General features: G+C 42.9%; 1 protein-coding gene across 2 annotated transcripts in view; it reads left to right on the top strand.

The window, feature by feature from the left end:
* LOC134577949 (membrane-spanning 4-domains subfamily A member 4A-like) overlaps positions 1 to 21,248 on the top strand; it is a 64,447-nt gene that overhangs the window by 5,241 nt on the left and 37,958 nt on the right. The window contains exons 3-5 of one of the 2 annotated variants that reach the window (XM_063436896.1): positions 4,639 to 4,761; positions 10,873 to 10,929; positions 15,928 to 16,089. In XM_063436896.1, coding sequence (XP_063292966.1) covers positions 4,639 to 4,761; positions 10,873 to 10,929; positions 15,928 to 16,089 — 342 coding nt within the window. The remainder of the gene's footprint in view (positions 1 to 4,638; positions 4,762 to 10,872; positions 10,930 to 15,927; positions 16,090 to 21,248) is intronic. The other variant, XM_063436897.1, reaches the window with a different exon arrangement.

Below are 21,248 nucleotides of genomic sequence, written 5' to 3'. Positions count from 1 at the left end.
AGTGAGTGCGCTGGATCTTGTATATTGTATAAATTGCCCCCCAGCAGCACTCCATTTATGCATGTTCAGGTGAGTGCAGCCACCTGGTTTCATAATTAATCTTCAGGACGTGAACTGGAAAACCAAAATAGCTGCTTGTGCCAGGAGCACACATATTCTAAACTCCTTACTGGGACTCTCTAAAACAAGTCGTTGAGGAGCCAACTCGTAAGGAGGCCATACTAGTTTTAGTGTTAACAAATTGAGATTTGGTATCAGATATTACTGTAGATGAACGTTTAGGATCTAATGATCACCAGTCAGTGTGGTTTAATAAAAGAAGAGTGACTGAGTCACACCACACAAAAACAAAAGTTTTAGACTTTAGAGAAACATATTTTTCTAAAATTAGAACGTGTGTAAAGGAGTCATTGTCAGACTGGAGCAGATTAAATGGAGTCGAAGAGAAATTGGATTATTTAAAAGTTGCACTACTGAAGGCAACAGAAAATTGTGTTAGGCTTGTCAGTAAGTGCAAAGAATTAAAGAAACCACTGGGGTACTCCACAGAAGTGGCCAAAATAGTAAAAAAAAAAATCTAAGTTTGCATTTAGTAATTATTAAAAAAAACATAGTGAGTAAGACAGACAGATCTATAAGATTAGGCAGAAAGAGGCTAAGCAAGTTATAAGATGTTTCAAGTCACACACAGAAGAGAAAATAAATAAAGTCAGTAAAAAAAGGGGGACAAAACATTTTTTAGATACATAAATGAGAAAAGGAAAGTAAAACAAGAATTAGTTAGAATAAAAACAAAAGAAGGTAGGTATGTAGAAGAGGAAGGTCTAGCTGACTGCCTCAATGAATATTTTTGTTCAGTATTTACAGATGAAAGTGAAGGAAAGGGACCTCAGTTAGGAAAAAGGACAAGTTAGTCATTTGTTACATGTGAGTTTACAGAGGAAGAGGTTCTATTTCAATGGTCAAAAGTAAAGACAAATAAGTCAATGGAACCTGATGGAATACACCCAAAGTTATTAAAAGAGCTCAGTGGTGTACTAGCAAAACCATTAACGGATTTATTTATCCAATCATTGTTAACGGGAGTAGTCCCAGAAGATTGGAAATTAGCAAATGTTGTGCCCATTCACAAGAAAGGTAGAAGGGAGGAGTCGGGCAATTATAGGCCAGTAAGCCTTACTTCAGTAGTGGTGAAAGTAATGGAAACCATGTTAAAGGATAGGATTGTTGAACATCTAAAATCACATGGATTTAAAGACCAGAGACAACATGGGTTTATTTTTAGGGAGGTCATGCCAAACTAATCTCATTGATTTTTTTGAATTGCATAACTAAAATATTTGATCAGGGTGGTGCGGTAGACATTGCTTACCTCGCTTTCAGTAAAGCTTTTGACAATGTTGCACATAGAAGGCTTATCAATAAACTGCAATCTTTAAGTTTGGATTCCAATATTGTTAAATAGGTTTGGCAGTGGCTGAATGACAGGCAACAGAGGGTTGTAGTCAATGGAGTATATTCGAAGCAAGGTCTTGTTACCAGTGGGATACCTCCATAGGCGTGCGCAGCCTATTGTATAAGGGTGTGCACCCTAAAGCACAAAAACACACGCCGCGTATATATATATATATATATATATATATAATATATATATACACTGCTGTGTGTGTGTGTGTGTGTGTAGACGCTGTGTGTGTAAGGGCGATGTGTGTAAGGGTGCTGTGTGTTTAAGGAGCGCTGTGTGTGTAAGAGCGCTGTGTGTGTGTGTGAGGGCGCTGTGTGTGTGTGAAGGCGCTGTGTGTGTGTGTGTGTGTAAGGGCGCTGTATGCGTGTGTAAGGGTGCTTTTAGTGTGTATATGTGAGGGTGATGTGTGTGTGAGGGCGCTGTGTGTGTGTGTGTGTGTGTGTGTGTAAGGGTGCTGTATGTGTGTGTAAGGGTGCTGTGTGTGTGTGTAAGGGTGCTGTGTGTGTGTTTAAGGGTGCTGTTAGTGTGTATATGTGAGGGTGATGTGTGTGTGTGTGTAAGGGTGATGTGTGTTTGAGGGCGCTGTATGTGTGTGTAAGGGCGCTGTATGTGTGTGTAAGGGTGCTGTTAGTGTGTATATGTGAGGGTGCGGTTAGTGTGTGTGTGTGTGTGTGTGTGTGCAGTTTGTGTGCTGTATGTGGGTGCTGTATGTTTGGGGGATTGTGTGTATTGTGTGGGGGCCGTTTGGTAAATTCTTACCTTATGTAGAGGGGGGACCTTGCTGCTGCTGCTGCTGCCTTCCCTGGTGGTCTAGTGGAGGTGGGGGCAGATTTCTTAAAATCCCCCCTCCCTTCTTACATTATGCCTGGGAGGGGGGATCATTTCTGCTGCTGCCTTCCCTCGTGGTCCAGTGGAGAGTGAACTCTAGCCTTGCAGGCTACAGTTCACTCTCGCGAGATCTGAGCGCTGCCGCGGTAACCGCGGCAACGCTCAGAATCCCGCGAGAGGACCCGGCGGAGCTGCTGGCAAGAGCTCCCCGGGTCCTCTCCTGCCTCCCTCCCTGCCTCCAGGTCGGTGGGGAGGGAGGCTTAGAGCAGAGCCGGCGCTCGGATAGCGCCGGCTCTGCATGAGCCGACAGGGGAGATCCCGAGATCTCCCCTGCCGGTCTCACTCCAGAGGCGTGCCGCAGGGATTAGGGTGTGCCCAGGCACACCCGGCACACCCCGTGCGCACGCCTATGGATACCTCAGGGATCTGTACTTTGACCCATTCTCTTTATTATTTTTATTAGTGATATTGCAGAAGGTCTTGGTGTTAAGGTATGTCTTTTTGCTGATGATACAAAACTATGTAACAGGGTTGATGTTCCAGGAGGGATAAGCCAAATTGTTTAAGTAAACTAGAAAAATGGTCAGAGCTGTGGCAACTGACATTTAATGTGGATAAGGGCAAGATAATGCATCTTGGACGTAAAAAAAACCCAAAGGCAGAGTATAGAATATTTGATAGAGTCCTAACCTCAACATCTGAGGAAAGGGATTTAGGGGTAATAATTTCAGATGACTTAAAAGTAGGCAGACAGTGTAATAGAGCATCAGGAAATTCTACCAGAATGCTTGGTTGTATAGGGAGAAGTAGAAAGAGGGAAGTGATCATACCATTGTACAGAACACTAGTGAGACCTCACTTGGAGTATTGTATGCAGTACTGGATACCATATCTCCAGAAGGATATTGATACTCTGGAGAAAGTTCAGAGAAAGGCTACTAAACTGGTCCATATATTACAGGATAAAACTTACAAGGAAAGGTCAAAGGGTCTTAACATGTATAGTTTGGAGGAAAGATGAGACGGGTGGGGGGATATGATAGAAACATTTAAATACATAAAGGGAATCAACACAGTAAAGGAGGAGACTATATTTAAAAGAAGAAAAACTACCACAACAAGAGGGCATAGTCTTAAATTAGAGGGGCAAAGGTTTAAAAATAATATCAGGAAGTATTACTTTGCTGGGAGGGTAGTGGATGCATGGAATAGCATTCCAGCTAAAGTGGTAGAGGTTAACACAGTGAAGGTGTTTAAGCATGCCTGGGATAGGCATAAGCCTATCCTAGACTAAAGATAAGGACAGGGACAAATGAAAGTATTTAGAAAATTGGGCAGACTAGATGGGCTGAAAGGTTCTTATCTGCCGTCATATTCTATGTTTCTGGGAGATAAAAACTTCTAACGCAAGTTAACCTCTGATTGAAAATAAAACCATTTTGTTTTCATGAAGACTGTGTGAGTCACAGGCACCTAGTAGTGTGGCTATTGTGTTTTATACCCCATCTCCTCTAGACTGTAAGCTTGTTTGAGCATTGTCCTCTTCAACCTATTGTTCCTGTAAGTTTTTGTAATTGTCTCATTTATTGTTAAATCTCCCCCTCTGATAATATTGTAAAGAGATAAGGAATATACTGGCGCTATATAAATACCAATAATAATAATAATAATAATAATATTAATTATATGGTGTTATTATAATGATGATATTTATGTTATGATTATTTGGTATTTGTGTAGCACGCTGTTAAGAACATTTTGTTAGGAGCAGGGGTGAGATAGTTGCCTAGACAATAATCACCCGTCCCTATATAAATTATACTAATGTATTTTACAATTCTGAGACTAATACCTCATCTATGTATAAGAAAAAGTCTCAGGCACTCACTGTGATATGTTCAAATCATCTTTAATGGATCTGCAACATTTAGACCTGTACCCAGGTGTTTATAGGGTTTGTCTTATATATAGATTATATGGGGTAGGCTGACCCGTGCTCAGTTTAGCACCCTGTGTGTATTTTTGTGACTGAGTGCAACCCTCTTCTTTATTTTTAATACCTCATCTATGTCTTTATGCACACCAGCTAGTATTGACAGGTGTGCCCCACCTCTTGATCAATGACCCTTTTGGATACGGCTATAAATCCATAACAGAAGATGTGGAATTGTAAATATCTATGTAATAAAAATAAAACGATGTGACTAACATATATGTCTTATCCAGTTCTTCATTAAATTCACAATTGCCCTTATACAATATGAAATTAAGAGGTATGTGATTTTGTGAATATATAAATAATACATTTTGTGAATATATATTTTTCTGTATTATTTTCCATACAGGTGACTCAGGTATTTTCAGGAGTATTAATCATTATTTTTGGCATTATTTTTTGTTTTCTTCCACGATATGGAATTTATTTCCTGATCCCTTATAGCGGTTTACCTTTTTGGTCTGGAGTAATGGTAAGAAAATTAATACATTTTTATTCCTCTCACCAAATCTCAGTTCTTGAATGTCTTACTGTGCTACATCGGATAGATATTCCTCTATAGAGCTAAGAACGTCTCCTGTTTCATACGTAATTTATGAAGCATATTTATAGTGATTTATTATTCTTTCTTATGTTTATTTAGTTTGTTTGCTTGTTTTTGTCATAAAGGCATTAATGTTTTTTAGATTCTTGAATTAAGGCAGAATTACAGGTTCTGGTATTTTCCAGAGGTCAGTTTTGCATTGTATACTGTAGGCTCAGGGCAGTTCTGAGCATTTTGCCATCATTAATATATCCCTAAACAAAAACATATGATTTCTGGAAAGAAATGGATATATTGTTTGTTAATAAGTGGCAGATGGCAGTTTTAAACACATAATTACATTAATATTAACACTATAGTGCCAGGAAAACGAGTTTGTTTTCCTGGCACTATAGTGGTCCTTTAATAAAATAATCAAGTTGCTATTGTCTGATTTGAGTGTTCAATTTCTAATCTGTTTTAATGTTAACACTATTAAATGCACCACATTAGTCATACACACATGATCAATGCACTATAACTGAATTATAAAAATAAAAATGACTGCGCGCAAAGCTACAGCACTAGGTAGTGTGCACAGCAGTTGCCACAGTACTTGAAGACACTCACAGCACTAGCTATAGTATCAGTAAGTGCCCACAGTACCAGATTGCACCTACAACACTTCCTGCACCTCATAAATGCCAGTAATAATAATAATATTAATAAAGGGCCCTGGAGGGGGCCCTCCAACAGAGGCCGTCTCAGCATGCATTAGAGAGTCTGTTAGAAAAAAAATAATTTTCACCTGTGTATCTCTTAACCCCCGCTTTGTGTTACTTATCCCATCTTTTGAATGTCTTACCCCTCTTAGTGTATCTACCCCTTTAGTTTACTTTATCCTCCATTTTTTTCCCCTTGTGTGTCTCTTACTTCCCCTTTGTGTGTTTTACTTTCTCCAGCCCCTTTGTGTGTCATTGTCCCCTTCCCCAGTTCCTCTGTGTGTCTCTTTATCTTCTTCACAGCCCCTCTGTGTCACCGTCCCCTTTTCAAGCTCCTCTGTCTGTGTCATTGTCCCCTTCCTCAGCCCCTCTGTGTATCCCTGTCCCTATCCCCAGCTCATCTGTGTGTCACTGTCCCCTTCCAAGCCCCTCAGTGTGTGTCATTGTCCCTTTCCCAGCCCCTCAGTGTGTGTCATTGACCTCTACTCCAGTCCCCTGTGTTTCTGATCCCCACCCCTAGACTGCTAATTACACACACACACAGACTGCTGAATACATGCACACACAGACTGCCGAGTACACAGACTGCTGAATATACACACGCAGATTGCTCAATACACACAGAGACTGCCCCCAGGGCCGCCATCAGGGGGTGACAACCGTGACAGTTGTCACGGGCCCGGCGGCCCTGGGGGGCCCGGACTGCTCTGGCAGTCCTGGGCCCCACTTTCCCTCCCTGCACACATAGATAGCGAATATCGCTATCTATGTGTGCAGCCACGGGCCCCCCAGCTTCCTGTTACCGCAGAGGGGGCCCAGGCCTCCAGCCTCTTCTCTTCTCCTCCCTGCTAATAACTCTCGCGAGACCCGGTTGCCATGGCAACGCTCCGCGGGTCTCGCGAGAGTTATTGGAGGAGAGAAGAGGAGAGAAGCTGTGGGCCCCCTCTGCGGTAACAGGAAGCCGGGGGGCCCCACCATGCCACCGGACCACCGGGGATGGAATCTCCCCCCTCCCTAGACACAGGTAAGCAGGGAGGGGGGAGAAACAATTTAATTAATTAAAAAAAATTTTTTTAAATAATGTTAAAATGACCCCCCCTCCCCCTCCTCATTGCAAATTTACACACACACACTACATACACTGACACAACACACACACACACACTACATACACTGACACAACACACACACACACACTACATACACTGACACAACACACACACACACACACACTACATACACTGACACAACACACACACACACTACATACACTGACACAACACACACACTATATACACTGACACAACACACACACTATATACACTAATACAACACACACACTATATACACTAACACAACACACACACTATATACACTAACACAACACACACACACACACACTACATACACTGACAAAACACACACACTGCATACACTGACACAACACACACACACACTACATACACTGACACAACACACACACACTACATACACTGACACAACACACACACACTACATACACTGACACAACACACACACACACTGCATACACTGACACAACACACACACCCACTACATACACACACACACACACTACATACACTGACACAACACACACACACACACTACATACACTGACAACACACACCCACTACATACACACACACACACATTACATACACTGACACAACACACACACACACACTACATACACTGACACAACACACACACTACATACACTGACACAACACACACACTACATACACTGACAAAACACACACACACTGCATACACTGACACAACACACACACACACTGCATACACTGACACAACACACACACACACTGCATACACTGACACAACACACACACTACATACACTAACACAACACACACACTACATACACTAACACAACACACACACACTACATACACTAACACAACACACACACTACATACACTGACAAAACACACACACTGCATACACTGACACAACACACACACACACACACTACAAACACTGACACAACACACACTGCATACACTGACACAACACACACTGCATACACTGACACAACACACACTACATACACTGACACAACACACACTGCATACACTGACACAACACACACTACATACACTGACACAACACACACTACATACACTGACACAACACACACACACTACATACACTGACAACACACACACACTACATACACTAACACAACACACACACTACATACACTGACACAACACACACACTGCATATACCAACACAACACACACTCTGCATACACTGACACAACACTCACCGCATACACTGACACAACACACACTGCATACACTTACACAACCCACACTTTGCATACATTGACACAACACACTCACCGCATACACTAACACAACACACACTCTGCATACACTGACACAACACACACACCGCATACACTAATACAACACACACACCGCATACACTAACACAACACACACACACTGCATACACTGACACAACACACACTCTGCATACACTGACACAACACACACTGCATACACTAACACAACACACTCTGCATACACTAATACAACACACACTGCATACACAAACACACACACTGCATACACTAATACAACACACACTGCATACACTAACACACACAGTGCATACACTAATACAATACACACACTGCATTCACTAATACAACATGCACTCTGCATACACTACACACTAACACACTCACTGCATCCACTATACTGACACACACTCTGCATTCGCTACACATTACCACACTCTGCATTCACTACACTAACACACACTCTGCATCCGCTACACACTAACACACTCTGCGCATCCGCTACACACTAACACACTCTCTGCATTCACTACACTAACACAGACTCTGCATCCGCTACACACTAACACACTCTCTGCATTACACATTAACACACTCTCTGCATTCACTACACTAACACACTCTCTGCATTCACTACACTAAGACACTCTCTGCATTCACTACACATTAACACACTCTCTGCATTCACTACACATTAACACACACTCTGCATTCACTACAAATTTACACACACACTACATTCATTACACTGACACACTCTGCATTCACTACACCCTAACACACACTCTGCATTTATTACACACTAACACACACTCTGCATTCACTAAACTATGCACACACTCTGGATTCACTATACTGGCACACACTCTGCATTCACTACACTAACATACACTCTGCATCACCTGTACACACAGCATCCACTACACAAACATCCTGTATTCACAGTACACACACTACATCCACCACAAATTGAAACATTCTGCATTCACTATACACAGACACTGTGTCTAATACACACACTACATCCACTACAGACACTGCATCCACTAAACAGATTTCATCTAGTACATACAAACACTACATCCACTACACAAACACACACTACATCACTGTACACACACTACATCCACTACTCAAACACTCTCTGCATTCACTACACATTAACACTCTGCATTCACTACACTAACACACACTCTGCATCCGCTACACACTAACACACCCTCTGCATTCACTACACATTAACACACACTCTGCATTCACTACACATTTACAAACACTCTGCATTCACTGCACTAACACACACACTATATTCACACTAACACACTCTCTGCATTCACTACACTAACACAGACTCTGCATCCGCTACACACTAACACACTCTCTGCATTCACTACACATTAACACACTCTCTGCATTCACTACACTAACACACTCTCTGCATTCACTACACTAAGACACTCTCTGCATTCACTACACATTAACACACTCTCTGCATTCACTACACATTAACACACACTCTGCATTCACTACAAATTTACACACACACTATATTCATTACACTGACACACTCTGCATTCACTACACACTAACACACACTCTGCATTCATTACACACTAACACACACTCTGCATTCACTAAACTATGCACACACTCTGGATTCACTATACGACACACACTCTGCATTAACTGTACACACAGCATCCACTACACAAACATCCTGTATTCACAGTACACACACTACATCCACCACAAATTGAAACACTCTGCGTTCACTATACACAGACACTGCGTCTAATACACACACTACATCCACTACAGACACTGCATCCACTAAACACATTTCATCTAGTACATACAAACACTACATACACTACACAAACACACACTACATCACTGTACACACACTACATCCACTACTCAAACACACTCTGCGTTCACTATACACACTGCATCCGCTACACTAACACACTCTGCATTCACTGCACAAACAGTATCTAATACACACAAACACTACATCCATTACACACATTCTAATTCACTTACACTATACACACCACATTCAGTCCCGCATCATTGCCAGCCGACTAGGTAGGGCGTGGGCGGGCCCGGGAGGGAGGGGTCGGGGGGGGGGGGCCCAGACCTTGTGCTTTGTCAGGGGCCCCAAAATTTCTGATGGCAGCCCTGACTGCCCCCCATGCTTCACTTACCTAATCTGTAAATTGCCCATCATGCTTCACTTACCTGATCTGTAGGCTGCCCCCATGCCTCACTTATCTAATCTGTAGTCTGCCCCCTATCCCTTACTTACCTGATCTGTAGGCTGCCCACCATGATTCACATACCTGATCTGTAGGCTGCCCCCCATGCCTCACTTACCTAATCTGTAGTCTGTCCCCCATTCCTTACTTACCTGATCTGTACCCTTCCCCCTATCCCTTACTTACCTGATCTGTAGGCTGCCCCCCCATGCCTCACTTTCCTGATCTGTAGGCTTCCCCCCATCCCTCACTTACCTAAACTGTAGGCTGTCCCCCCCCCCCCATCCCTCACTTACCTAATCTGTAGGCTGCCCCTCATTCCCCCATGCTTCACTTACCTGATCTGAAGGTTGCCTCACTCCCCCCATCCCTCACTTACCTGATCTGTAGGCTGTCTCTGCAGTCTGGAAGTTGTTGGCTGCACTCTGTGCCGTTCGCCTGCGGATTCAGTCAGGAGAGAGAAGCAGGGATAAGATGTAGCTTTCTATCCCTGCCTCTCTCCATACACAGTGTCGGCGCCGGTATTGCAGTGTATTCTCAATCTCAAAAGAAAAATAACAGCACAAACTGAAAAATCCAGGGAGGGAGGGGGAAAGTTGCAAATGATAATAAAGTTGAAGTTGTTTTGGTGGATCTAGTGTCCTTTTAAGGGACAGATTATGCTCACATCCAACAACATTGCCTGTTTGTTTATAAATCAGAATGCTAATGTCAAATTTTATATTTACAGTATATTATATCTGGATCATTATCAATTAGTGCTGCAGTAAAAGCAACATTAGGAAAGGTAAGACCACATAATACTTGTTATAAATATAATTAAAACGGTTAAAAGTGGAACTGTCACTTGTTCAAATTGTTCAATAGTATGTTTACTAATCCCTGTATTTATCAAATGTGTATTTGTGAAATTTAAAAAATAACAATAAATATAAAAATCCAGACTTTTTTATCCTGCAATTGGGCACCTCCATCTCAGCTACCTGTCAATCATTGTTATAATAGCTGTCCTTTGCATCTGGCAGTCAGAATAGAGAGATCATGCAGAGATAAGGAGACTTGAAACAATGTTTCTATTTCTCCTCCTCACTAGCAATGTCTGCCATGACTTTGCCTTGTCTGAACTGGATTGTGATGTCATTTACTAAATTAATAATATAAATCTCAAAGAAAATACATTTTATGGGGAAAAGAAACAAACACGTTTTAGGTGATTTTTGATGTTTTATATAATGGTGTAAATTCCCAAAATGTGGCATTTTCCCTTACCACACTCCAGGGCCGGACTGGGATAAAAATTCGGCCCGGGCATTTTTTTTATCACAGCGGCCCACTAAGAAGGGGCGGGGCAGAGCGGGTGTGTTTTGTCGTCACTAACGACAAACACGCCCCCATCTCAAAGTGCAGGCCAGGGCAGACCATGCGCAGAGCTCTGCTAAAGAGCTCTAGCATGAGAAAAAAGCCCTGTATTTTTTCTGCACCATGCAAGCAAATTTAATAACATGCTTGCACTGTGTTTCCTTGCAACTTGTCTCTGGTGTCTCTATAAATGGATACCAGGAGACAAAAATGCCAGAAAAGAGTATTGTGCTGTGTTTGGAGCCTGCTTGTGGGATTGTGTGTGTGTGTGTGTGTATAGAGTGAGCTGATTGTGGTGTGGTATTGTGTAATAAGGTCGGTTTTAGTTGTGTTGTGTTTGTGGTGTAATGTAATGCATATGTGGCTAGGGGCTGTAGAGAATGTGTTTATAGGGGATGTAGCAAGTGTGTGCATACAGGCTGTAGTGTATGTGTGTGTGTGTGTGTGTATATATGTGATGTAGTGTTTGTAGAGAGTGTCTGTTTAGGGGTGTAGTATGTGTTTGCTTACAAGGAATCTAGTGTGTGTATAGGGGATCCAGAGTGTGTATGTCAGGAATGTAGTGTGTATATATGTGTGTGTGTGTATATATATATATATATATATATATATATATATATATATATATGTTTGGAAGTATTGTGTATGTGTGTGGTGCAGTGTGTTGGTGAGGTTCTGTGTGTATGTGAGGGGTGCAGTATGTGTGTATGATGGATGCTGTGTATGATGTGTGTGAGGGTGCTGAGTGTGATGTGTGTGAGTCCTGAGTGTGATAGTGCTGTGGATGATGTGTGTGAGTGCGCTGAGTGTGATAGTGTTGTGGATGATGTGTGTGAGTGCGCTGAGTGTGATAGTGCTGTGGATGATGTGTGTGAGTGCTGAGTGTGATGGGTTTGAGAGTGCTGTGTGTGATGGGAGTGATAGTGATGGGAGTGAGAGTGCTGTGTGTGATGGGAGTGAGAGTGCTGTGTGTGATGGGAGTGATAGTGCTGTGTGTGATGGGAGTGATAGTGCTGTGTGTGATAGTGCTGTGTGGTCTGTGTGTGAATGTTAGAAGGGATTGAGTGTTGGGGAGGGGTAAAATAAAATGTAGCATTATGTCCCCCCCCTCCTTTCTTACCTGTAGCCTGGGAGGTGGGGGGGACCGGCACGCTGGTATCTTCCCTGGCGGTCCAGTGGGTGAGTGAACTCTAGCCTGCGAGGCTAGAGTTCACTCTCGCGAGATCCAGTCGTTGCCATGGCAACGCGCCAGATCTCGCGAGAGGAACCCGGCGGAGCTGCAAGATAGAGCTCCGCCGGGTCCTCTCCCTCCCCAGCCGCAGGTCTTTCCAAGGGGGCCAGTGAGGGAGATCTTTGATCTCCTCACCGGCCCTTCATTGAAAACAGCGGGGCCGGCGCTCGGATAGTGCCGGCCCTGCATAGACCGGCAGGGGAGATCCTGGGACCTTCCCCTGCCGGCCTCGGCCCATGGCCACCACGGCCCACCGGGCATTTGCCCGGTGTGCCCAAAGGCCAGTCCGGGCCTGCCACACTCCATATATTGCCCTGTCTCAGGAGTTGCTTCAGCAAAGGCTAAACCGAGATATTGAGTTAAATGATATTTATTGCAGGGGTTATCTTTATTAAATACATATTTATTCAGCATTTAGAGGGAGGGTGCAATTTAAATAGAAGAATCAGCCTGAAATAATAAAGGGTACTACTTCCTTGTCATTCCAAAGAAATCATATAACTGAAACCTCAACATATACAGGTGATACTCGCAAAATTAGAATATCGTGCAAAAGTTCATTTATTTCAGTAATGCAACGTAAAAGGGGAAACTAATATATGAGATAGATGCATTACATGCAAAGCAAGATAGTTCAAGCTGTGATTTGTCATAAATGCGATGATTATGGCTTACAGCTTATGAAAACCCCAGTAAATCTCAGTAAATTAGAATATTGTGAAAAGGTGCGATATTCTAGGCTCACAGTATCCCACTCTAATCAGCTAAGTAAGCCAAAACACCTGCAAAGAGTTTCTGAGCCTTCAAATGTCTCAGTCTGGTTCAGTAGGAATCACAATCATGGGGAAGACTGCTGACCTGACAGTTGTGTAGAAAACCATCATTGACACCCTCCATAAGGAGAAAAAGCCTCAAAAGGTAATTGCGAAGGAAGTTGGATGTTCCCAAAGTGCTGTATCAAAGCACATTTATAGAAAGTTATGTGGAAGGGAAAAGTGTGGAAGAAAAAGGTGCACAAGCAGCAGGGATGACCACAGCCTGGAGAGGATTGTCAGGAAAAGGCCATTCAAAAGTGTTGGGGACTTTCACAAGGAGTGGACTGAGGCTTCAGTCAGTGCATCAAGAGCCACCACACACAGACAGATCCTGGACATGGGCTTCAGATGTTGTATTCCTCTTGTCAAGCCGCTCCTGAACAACGTCAGAAGCGTCTTACCTGGGCTAAAGAAAAACAGACCTGGTCTGTTGCTCAGTGGTCTAAAGTCCTCTTTTCTGATGAGAGCAACTTTTGCATCTCATTTGTAAACCAAGGACCCAGAGTCTGGAGGAAGAATGGAGAGGCACACACTGCAAGATGCTTGAAGTCCAGTGTGAAGTTTCCACAGTCTGTGTTGATTTGGGGAGCCATGTTATCTGCTGGTGTTGGTCCACTGTGCTTCATTAATTCCAGAGTCAACGCAGCCGTCTACCAGGAGATTTTGGAGCACTTCATGCTTCCTTCCACAGATGAGCTTTATTGGGATGCTGACTTCATTTTCCAGTAGGACTTGGCACCTGCCCACACTGCCAAAAGCACCAAAGCCTGGTTCAATGACTGTGGAATTACTGTGCTTGATTGGCCAGCAAACTCGCCTGACCTGAACCCCATAGAGAATCTATGGGGCATTGCCAAGAGAAAGATGAGAGACATGAGACCAAACAATGCAGAAGAGCTGAAGGCCGCTATTGAAGCATCCTGGTCTTCCATAACACCTCAGCAGTGCCACAGGCTGATAGCTCCCATGCCATGCCGCATTGAGGCAGTAATTGCTGCAAAAGGGGCCCAAACCAAGTACTGAGTCCATATGCATGCTTATACTTGTCAGAGGTCCAATATTGTTCTATGTACACTCCTTGTTTTATTGATTGCATGTAATATTCTAATTTACTGAGATTGTGGATTTGGGGTTTTCATTAACTGTAAGCCATAATCATCGCACTTATGACAAATCACGGCTTGAACTATCTTGCTTTGCATGTAATGCGTCTATCTCATATATTAGTTTCCCTTTTACATTACATTACTGAAAGAAATTAACTTTTGCACGATATTCTAATTTTTCGAGTATCACCTGTAGTAGTTAGTGCATACATAGGAATGATGTGTAATGAAGATAGATAAGAGATAAACATGGGAAAAGGTTGTTTTGATACATTTGCCAGCTTCTAGTGGTCACCCTGAAATAAGTATCTCATCATCTGTGAACGTGCACCATGTTGCAAAGTGTTAAGAATTAACTTTATCCATTTAAGTTCCCAGTTCGTGTTTGGAAAGAGGAATGCAAACTGAGATTGCGTAGTGCAGAATGTCTATTCTTTTTTCTTTTCTCCAAAACATACAGAAGGAAAAGTTGCTTAAACTTTCATAAAAAAAGAAAGAAAGGAAAATAAATAAGCACATGTGTTTTACACCCCACCTCCTATAGACTGTAAGCTCATTTGAGCAGGGTCCTCTTCAACCTATCGTTCCTGTAAGTTTTCTTGTAATTGTCCTTTTTATAGTTAAATCCCCCCCTCTCATAATATTGTAAAGCGCTACAGAATGTGTTGGTGCTATATAAATGGCGATAATAATATTAATAATAATTATAAGTATTGCCATTTATATAGAACCAAATTATTGACCATCCACTAGATGGAGCCACTGAGCAGTCCCTACCTTTTTGTGACACTTAGCTCACACATTACTTTACATTTAGTGGGATAGTAAGGGTGGGCTAGCTGTAAGAGTCTTGCTTGGTTATTCAGTTAATGTTGGTAGGAAAAATATCCACATTATAGTTTTATGGGGGTCTTTGGGATCTCCAGAATTTTTTTTGTATGAATTTCAGTAGTTAGCTCACTGCCGTATTGAAAGTATTTATTAATTACAGATACATATTAATAATTAGAAATAGTTGGGGAGAGGGATTAAACCATGTCAAGCTTTTAATTTGTTTTATTTATTAGGGGTAGGCAAAACAAGGGAGAGCCTTTTCATTGATTGTACCATGTGTTAATTCCTAATTTGAAGTGTAGATCAGCACCGGGAATGGTTTCAGTCACAGATAATCTGTGTTTTGGACTAAGAGTTACTGCATACTAGACCAAATGATTAAAAATAATTGGAAATAAAAATAATTGGAAATAAATCACATTCATTTTCTTGCATTTCAGGTGAGATCAAGCCTGGTTTTGAACATCATAAGCTCAATTATTGCAGGTATTGCAATAATACTGCTTTCGTTAGCAGTGGTTTCTCAATGGTACAGATTACATATTTTCACCTGTTTTTATTACAAATCATCCGTTCACTGTGAAGGCAATTTTGACCTTAAGGTAAATAAACTCTCTATTATTGCTCTTAAAATTATGATGACGATGGACAGACAGATCTGTATTTATCATGTGGATAGTAGTTTAAAGGAACACTCCAGGCATTGTAATCACTACAACCCACTGTAAATATTCAAATCAAATCAAAGACTATTTTGACAACTTATTTGGTCCTTTTGGGTGCCAGCTGCCACCTCTTCTGCTGCTGGAAACGTAGCAGCTTGCAGGAGCTTCCACAGCAGCAATGGCACACGACCGGACCCATCGGGCAGGCTTCTGATGCTCTGCCTGTGTGCTGAATGCCTCAAGCGGTCGAGTCACACAGTGAAGACCCCCTTGAGGACTAAAGACGGTCCTGAACCATCATAACGTAAAACGAGCCATCCTTATTACTTACCCGATCGTCGCTGTTTCCCCGCCGGTGATCGGTGTTGCTCACCATCTGGGGGGGGGGACTGCCTGACAGCCCAGACAGTCCCACCTCAGCAAATTAGGCCCCTGCGGGCCATGTGATCTCTCTGAAAGAGCGATCACATGGCCTCAATAGGCGTCCATGCATCTGCCTGACAGGCAGTCTCCCTGCTTCTGAAAAATAAAATAGGTAAGCAAATCGAAAAAAATGTTTTATATGTAGTAAGGCCTTTTGGCCTGTGTTTGTGGGAGGGGCGTATGACACACCCCTTCCCTACTTAAGGGACACCCCTTACCTGGCTCCATACCTTCGAGGTCAGCGTTGCATGAGAATCCACTTCCGGTTCACGTGCGGCGCCATCTTGCTTTTCAAAAAACCCGCGGTTTTCGTCTGGTGTAGCTGTGTCCAGGATTCCTTACAGGTTTTCCGCCCGTCCAGCTCCTCACAAATCCGGTCTTCGTCGCAGACTACGTCCTAGTGACTTCCAAATCGTAAGTTTGACGCCTGGATCATTCCCACGGCGTCGCGCTGTTAAATGGGCCTTACTTTACGGCCCAACGCTTTACGGCCAGCTACATATTCGGTTAAATTCCTTTAGTTAGTTTCTATACGAATGGTACTTATTCACCAAGTACCCACTTAGTTTCAATTCATCTACTCCTATCATACGTACTCATTCGAACTAACCGGCGTTCGGTTTTCTGCATGTTTCACATATCTTTCGCCTATGTCTGTATCATACAGTATCTGGTCATTCATGCGATATATGCTTTCGGCAGTTTGCTCATGTCATTCACATCGCAATTAGTTTCATAGCTTTTAAATACAGCAATACAGGCTGTATAGGTATATATAAAATATAAGAAAAAATGTAGATAGTGGAGCGCTGATTAAATCAAAATAGTTGAGATTAGGGTAAACAGATAGGGAACCTAACAACCTATAGCATATAGAACAAATAATTAGATAAATAAACCCATATATAAAATATAGTTCGGTTTATTTACCTGTTTCATGTACAATCCATATATGATATGTCATTTAAATCTCATTATGTTTTAGGTTCTTTTGACTTGTATATTAATTTTGTTCACATTAATTTAGATAGCATGTATAATACATAAATGTGATAAGTTACCTCTAAAGGTATTTCTGAATATTACGTTTTCACAACCATGTACACACGATTACATGGCACGTACAATTTCTGACCTTTCTGCATGTACTCAAACGATATAGCGAGTATACAAGAACACGGTCCCAACATCACAAACTTTCGGGTTGAATCACACGTTTTGGTTCAACCACTCATACGTCAACTTTTCTACATATGGTTATTTTCACATATTTTCTACCTCACCCACATCTTTCAATTTTACATCACGGCTTAGATAATCCATACCGGATAAATCACATAACTCCCTGCACCATGGAATACTACAAACAGTAGCATGGCCATATATATTTATACATTTTGGTCACCATGTAGACACTTTATACACACCCTAAACATCCCGCTACCAGGGTAAATCCCTGCGTTACGGTTATACACCATAACAAATCAGGCAGGTTACTACCATGCTCATAAAATTTTCCCCTCCAACACATACGGTTAGAAAATCAACTACAGCATATCTAGTCTACATTGGTATCACAGGATCCAATTCTCATACTATCATATCTTATTTCTACCCATTTAGGTTTACCCAGGTTTTCTATACCTGACGCATCTCAAAATACGTATACATACTACCAGGTACGTAAGCCTGCTCACGTCATGTATCACATACGTTCCATCTCTACATAGGACATAGAGTACTGGCAAATTCAGGGGTATCTCCCCTCTTGGCATACTGCCTATAGTTTAGCAGTCCGCGAGGCCAACACCCCGCCTCAACGTTTCGGAGGCAAACGCCCCTCGAGCCACACGTGAGTTAGCCGCCTCACAAAGTATAGAGAGGGCGTCACCTGTCACTCCCTTCCCCTGTTTTCTTTTATTGTCACCGAGAGGCCTACGAATTCCTGCCACTACGTCGGGTGGCCTCAATATCCCCTCGCGCCAACGCATAGATAGAGCCTCTCATAGCCACTTGGCAACTAGCAGGGCCTCACCAGTCACCAAAGAACAAGATAAATTTTTCGCCTTAACCGGCATAGTTAGCCCGCCAGCACATCCCCTGAGGTTCAACACACTAACGATATATTTTCTCATCTAGTATGTCTCAAGAAGGGGTAGAGGATTTCTCCATCCCGAGCACTCCGGCTAGAGCAAATACCCCATCACCGGAAGAAGACATGGCTAGTCCTGCATCTTTTAGGTCATGGCAATCCCTCGCATAACCAGCGAACTCAGGAGGCGACAAATTCCTTTCCCCGCTACTGCCAGGAAAGCGGAACTGTACAAATTACTGCACACCTCAACTGATAACACTGATGCAGGGGAAGGGACTAGCCAGTCTAACCCGACAGATATACACGGCATGCTAACATCCCTCATGTCATCCATGGGCAAGGTCAACTCCAGGCTGGAGAGACTGGAATCGGTCACCACGGCCCTTACCATGGCTGGGTCGGCCACTGCGACCCCTCCGCCACTGGTCGAGTTGCCACTAGTTTCTCAAGCCACCACCTCTGACAAGCAGGAGGTTAACCCTGCCCATATGATACCTGAGCACCTTAAGAAAGACATCCTGGAAGGTAAAGATGTCAACTTAGCTTCACTACTAATTGCCTCCCAGGATGTGGTGGAGCATAAAACGTATGCGTATGAGGATATTTCTGTGGTGGTCAAGTATAGGGATGCACGCCTAAATAGGAAACTCACCATCCCGGAATTTGTGTTGGCCTTTGGCATTTACCGGGATGTCAAATGTGCCGTTTACCCACACAGGCGTGAGGAATTTGACATGTATATGCACAAGCTGGTGGACCTGGGCAATAAATATGGTGGATCGGCATTCTACGATTACCATAGATCTTTTTCTGCGAAAGTGTCAGGCGCCTTCTCACAGTACAGGACAAGGTCCAACTGGAGCAAGATAGACACAGTGATTTTCTGCAGACACTTTGCAGGTCTAAGGACGCCGGCTTGTGCATACTGCTCCTCCATGTCTCATTCGGCAATTTTTTTTCCCACCACTGCTAACAAGCATACCCACTTGCAAGGACCTAGCTCCGCTGGTCCTATGGAGAAAATATCCAAAGACAAACTGGGTAGGCCTATCAAGTTTCTGGGCAAATCCCAGATATGTAATAATTTTAATGTTGGAACATGTAATTACAGCGGTTGTCGTTTATTGCATATATGTTCAAAATGTTTCAGGGCACATGCTAAAATCATGTGTCCCAATAAAATGTATCCTAAACAATACTTAACGTATATAAACATATCCCTACTTGCGACATTTCTGTCACAGCACCCATCTACACATTTAGTAGATTTCATAATCTCTGGTCTATCAGAAGGATTCCACACGGGTATCATACAAATGCCTTCCGGAATCCTGGAATGTCCAAATCTACAATCCGCCCAACACAACCCTACAGCTGTTGACACACTCATAGCTAAAGAAGTCACAGAGGGTTTCTTATTGGGACCTTTTCAATCCCCTCCTTTCACCACATGGAGGACAAACCGTATCGGGATTGTCACAGGGAAATCTTCCAACAAGCAGAGACTTATCATCGATTTATCGGCACCACACACCTCAACCACTCCTAGCCTTAACTCCCTAATACCATTGGAGGAATTCTCCCTGCAATATTCCACTATAGATCACGCCATTACAGCTATCATACAAGCAGGAGTTGGTGCATGGCTTAGCAAGACCGACATAACAATGCTTTCAAACTACTACCAATCCACCCCACGCTGTGGCACCTACATGACATCAAATGAGCAGGGAACTAGTACTTTTTATCACGCCTAAATTTTGGTTCTAAAAGTAGTCCAGCCATATTTGACAAATTCGCCGAAACCCTATGCTGGTTACTACTCAATATATCCAGATGCCCTACAGTCATACATTATCTGGACGATTTCCTACTGGTCGAGGAGAATTCTTCCCCTCCCAGTAGCCTCAAAGAAACCGTCAGCCTATTCAACCAGTTGGGGGTCCCAGTCTCCCCTACCAAGACCGAAGGCCCAGATACCATCATCACATTCCTGGGCATCATGCTAGACTCAGCCAACATGCAAGCTAGCCTGCCACGCACCAAGGTAGAAAACATCCTGACAAACATCAATCTCTATATACAACTACGCACTTGTAACCGCAAAGAACTACAATCTTTACTGGGGTCACTCAATTTTGCCATGCGTATTATACCTCAAGGCCGTGCTTTCATCTCACGACTCCTCAGCATGTTCCCACATTTTCTACATGATGCACACAGATTATCCCTAGATACCCAAGCTACGGCAGACCTACTCATGTGGAGAAACTTTTTAACCACCTGGATTGGTAAAAGCATGTTCCTCCCTCAATTGTCTGACACCTCTCCTACTATTTGGTCAGACATGGGCGTCTACCACAGGTTTTGCAGCAATATTCGGGAACAAATGGCTTTGGGGCAGCTGGCCTTCAGAGGTTTAGGACCTGGAGGGTTTTTCCTCTACCTCAGCTCTTTTTGAGATATATCCCATCGTGGCGGCTGCCATGGCATGGGGACATCTATGGACAGGTTCATCAGTTAGGTGTTGCTCAGACAACCAAGCAACCTGTCACATTATTAACAAAGGTCGCTCCAA

This window comes from Pelobates fuscus, chromosome 11 (assembly GCF_036172605.1).
Source record: "Pelobates fuscus isolate aPelFus1 chromosome 11, aPelFus1.pri, whole genome shotgun sequence".
NCBI lineage: Eukaryota > Metazoa > Chordata > Amphibia > Anura > Pelobatidae > Pelobates > Pelobates fuscus.
Note: the sequence above shows the minus strand (reverse complement) of the source record. Positions and strands in the feature narration are given on the sequence as shown.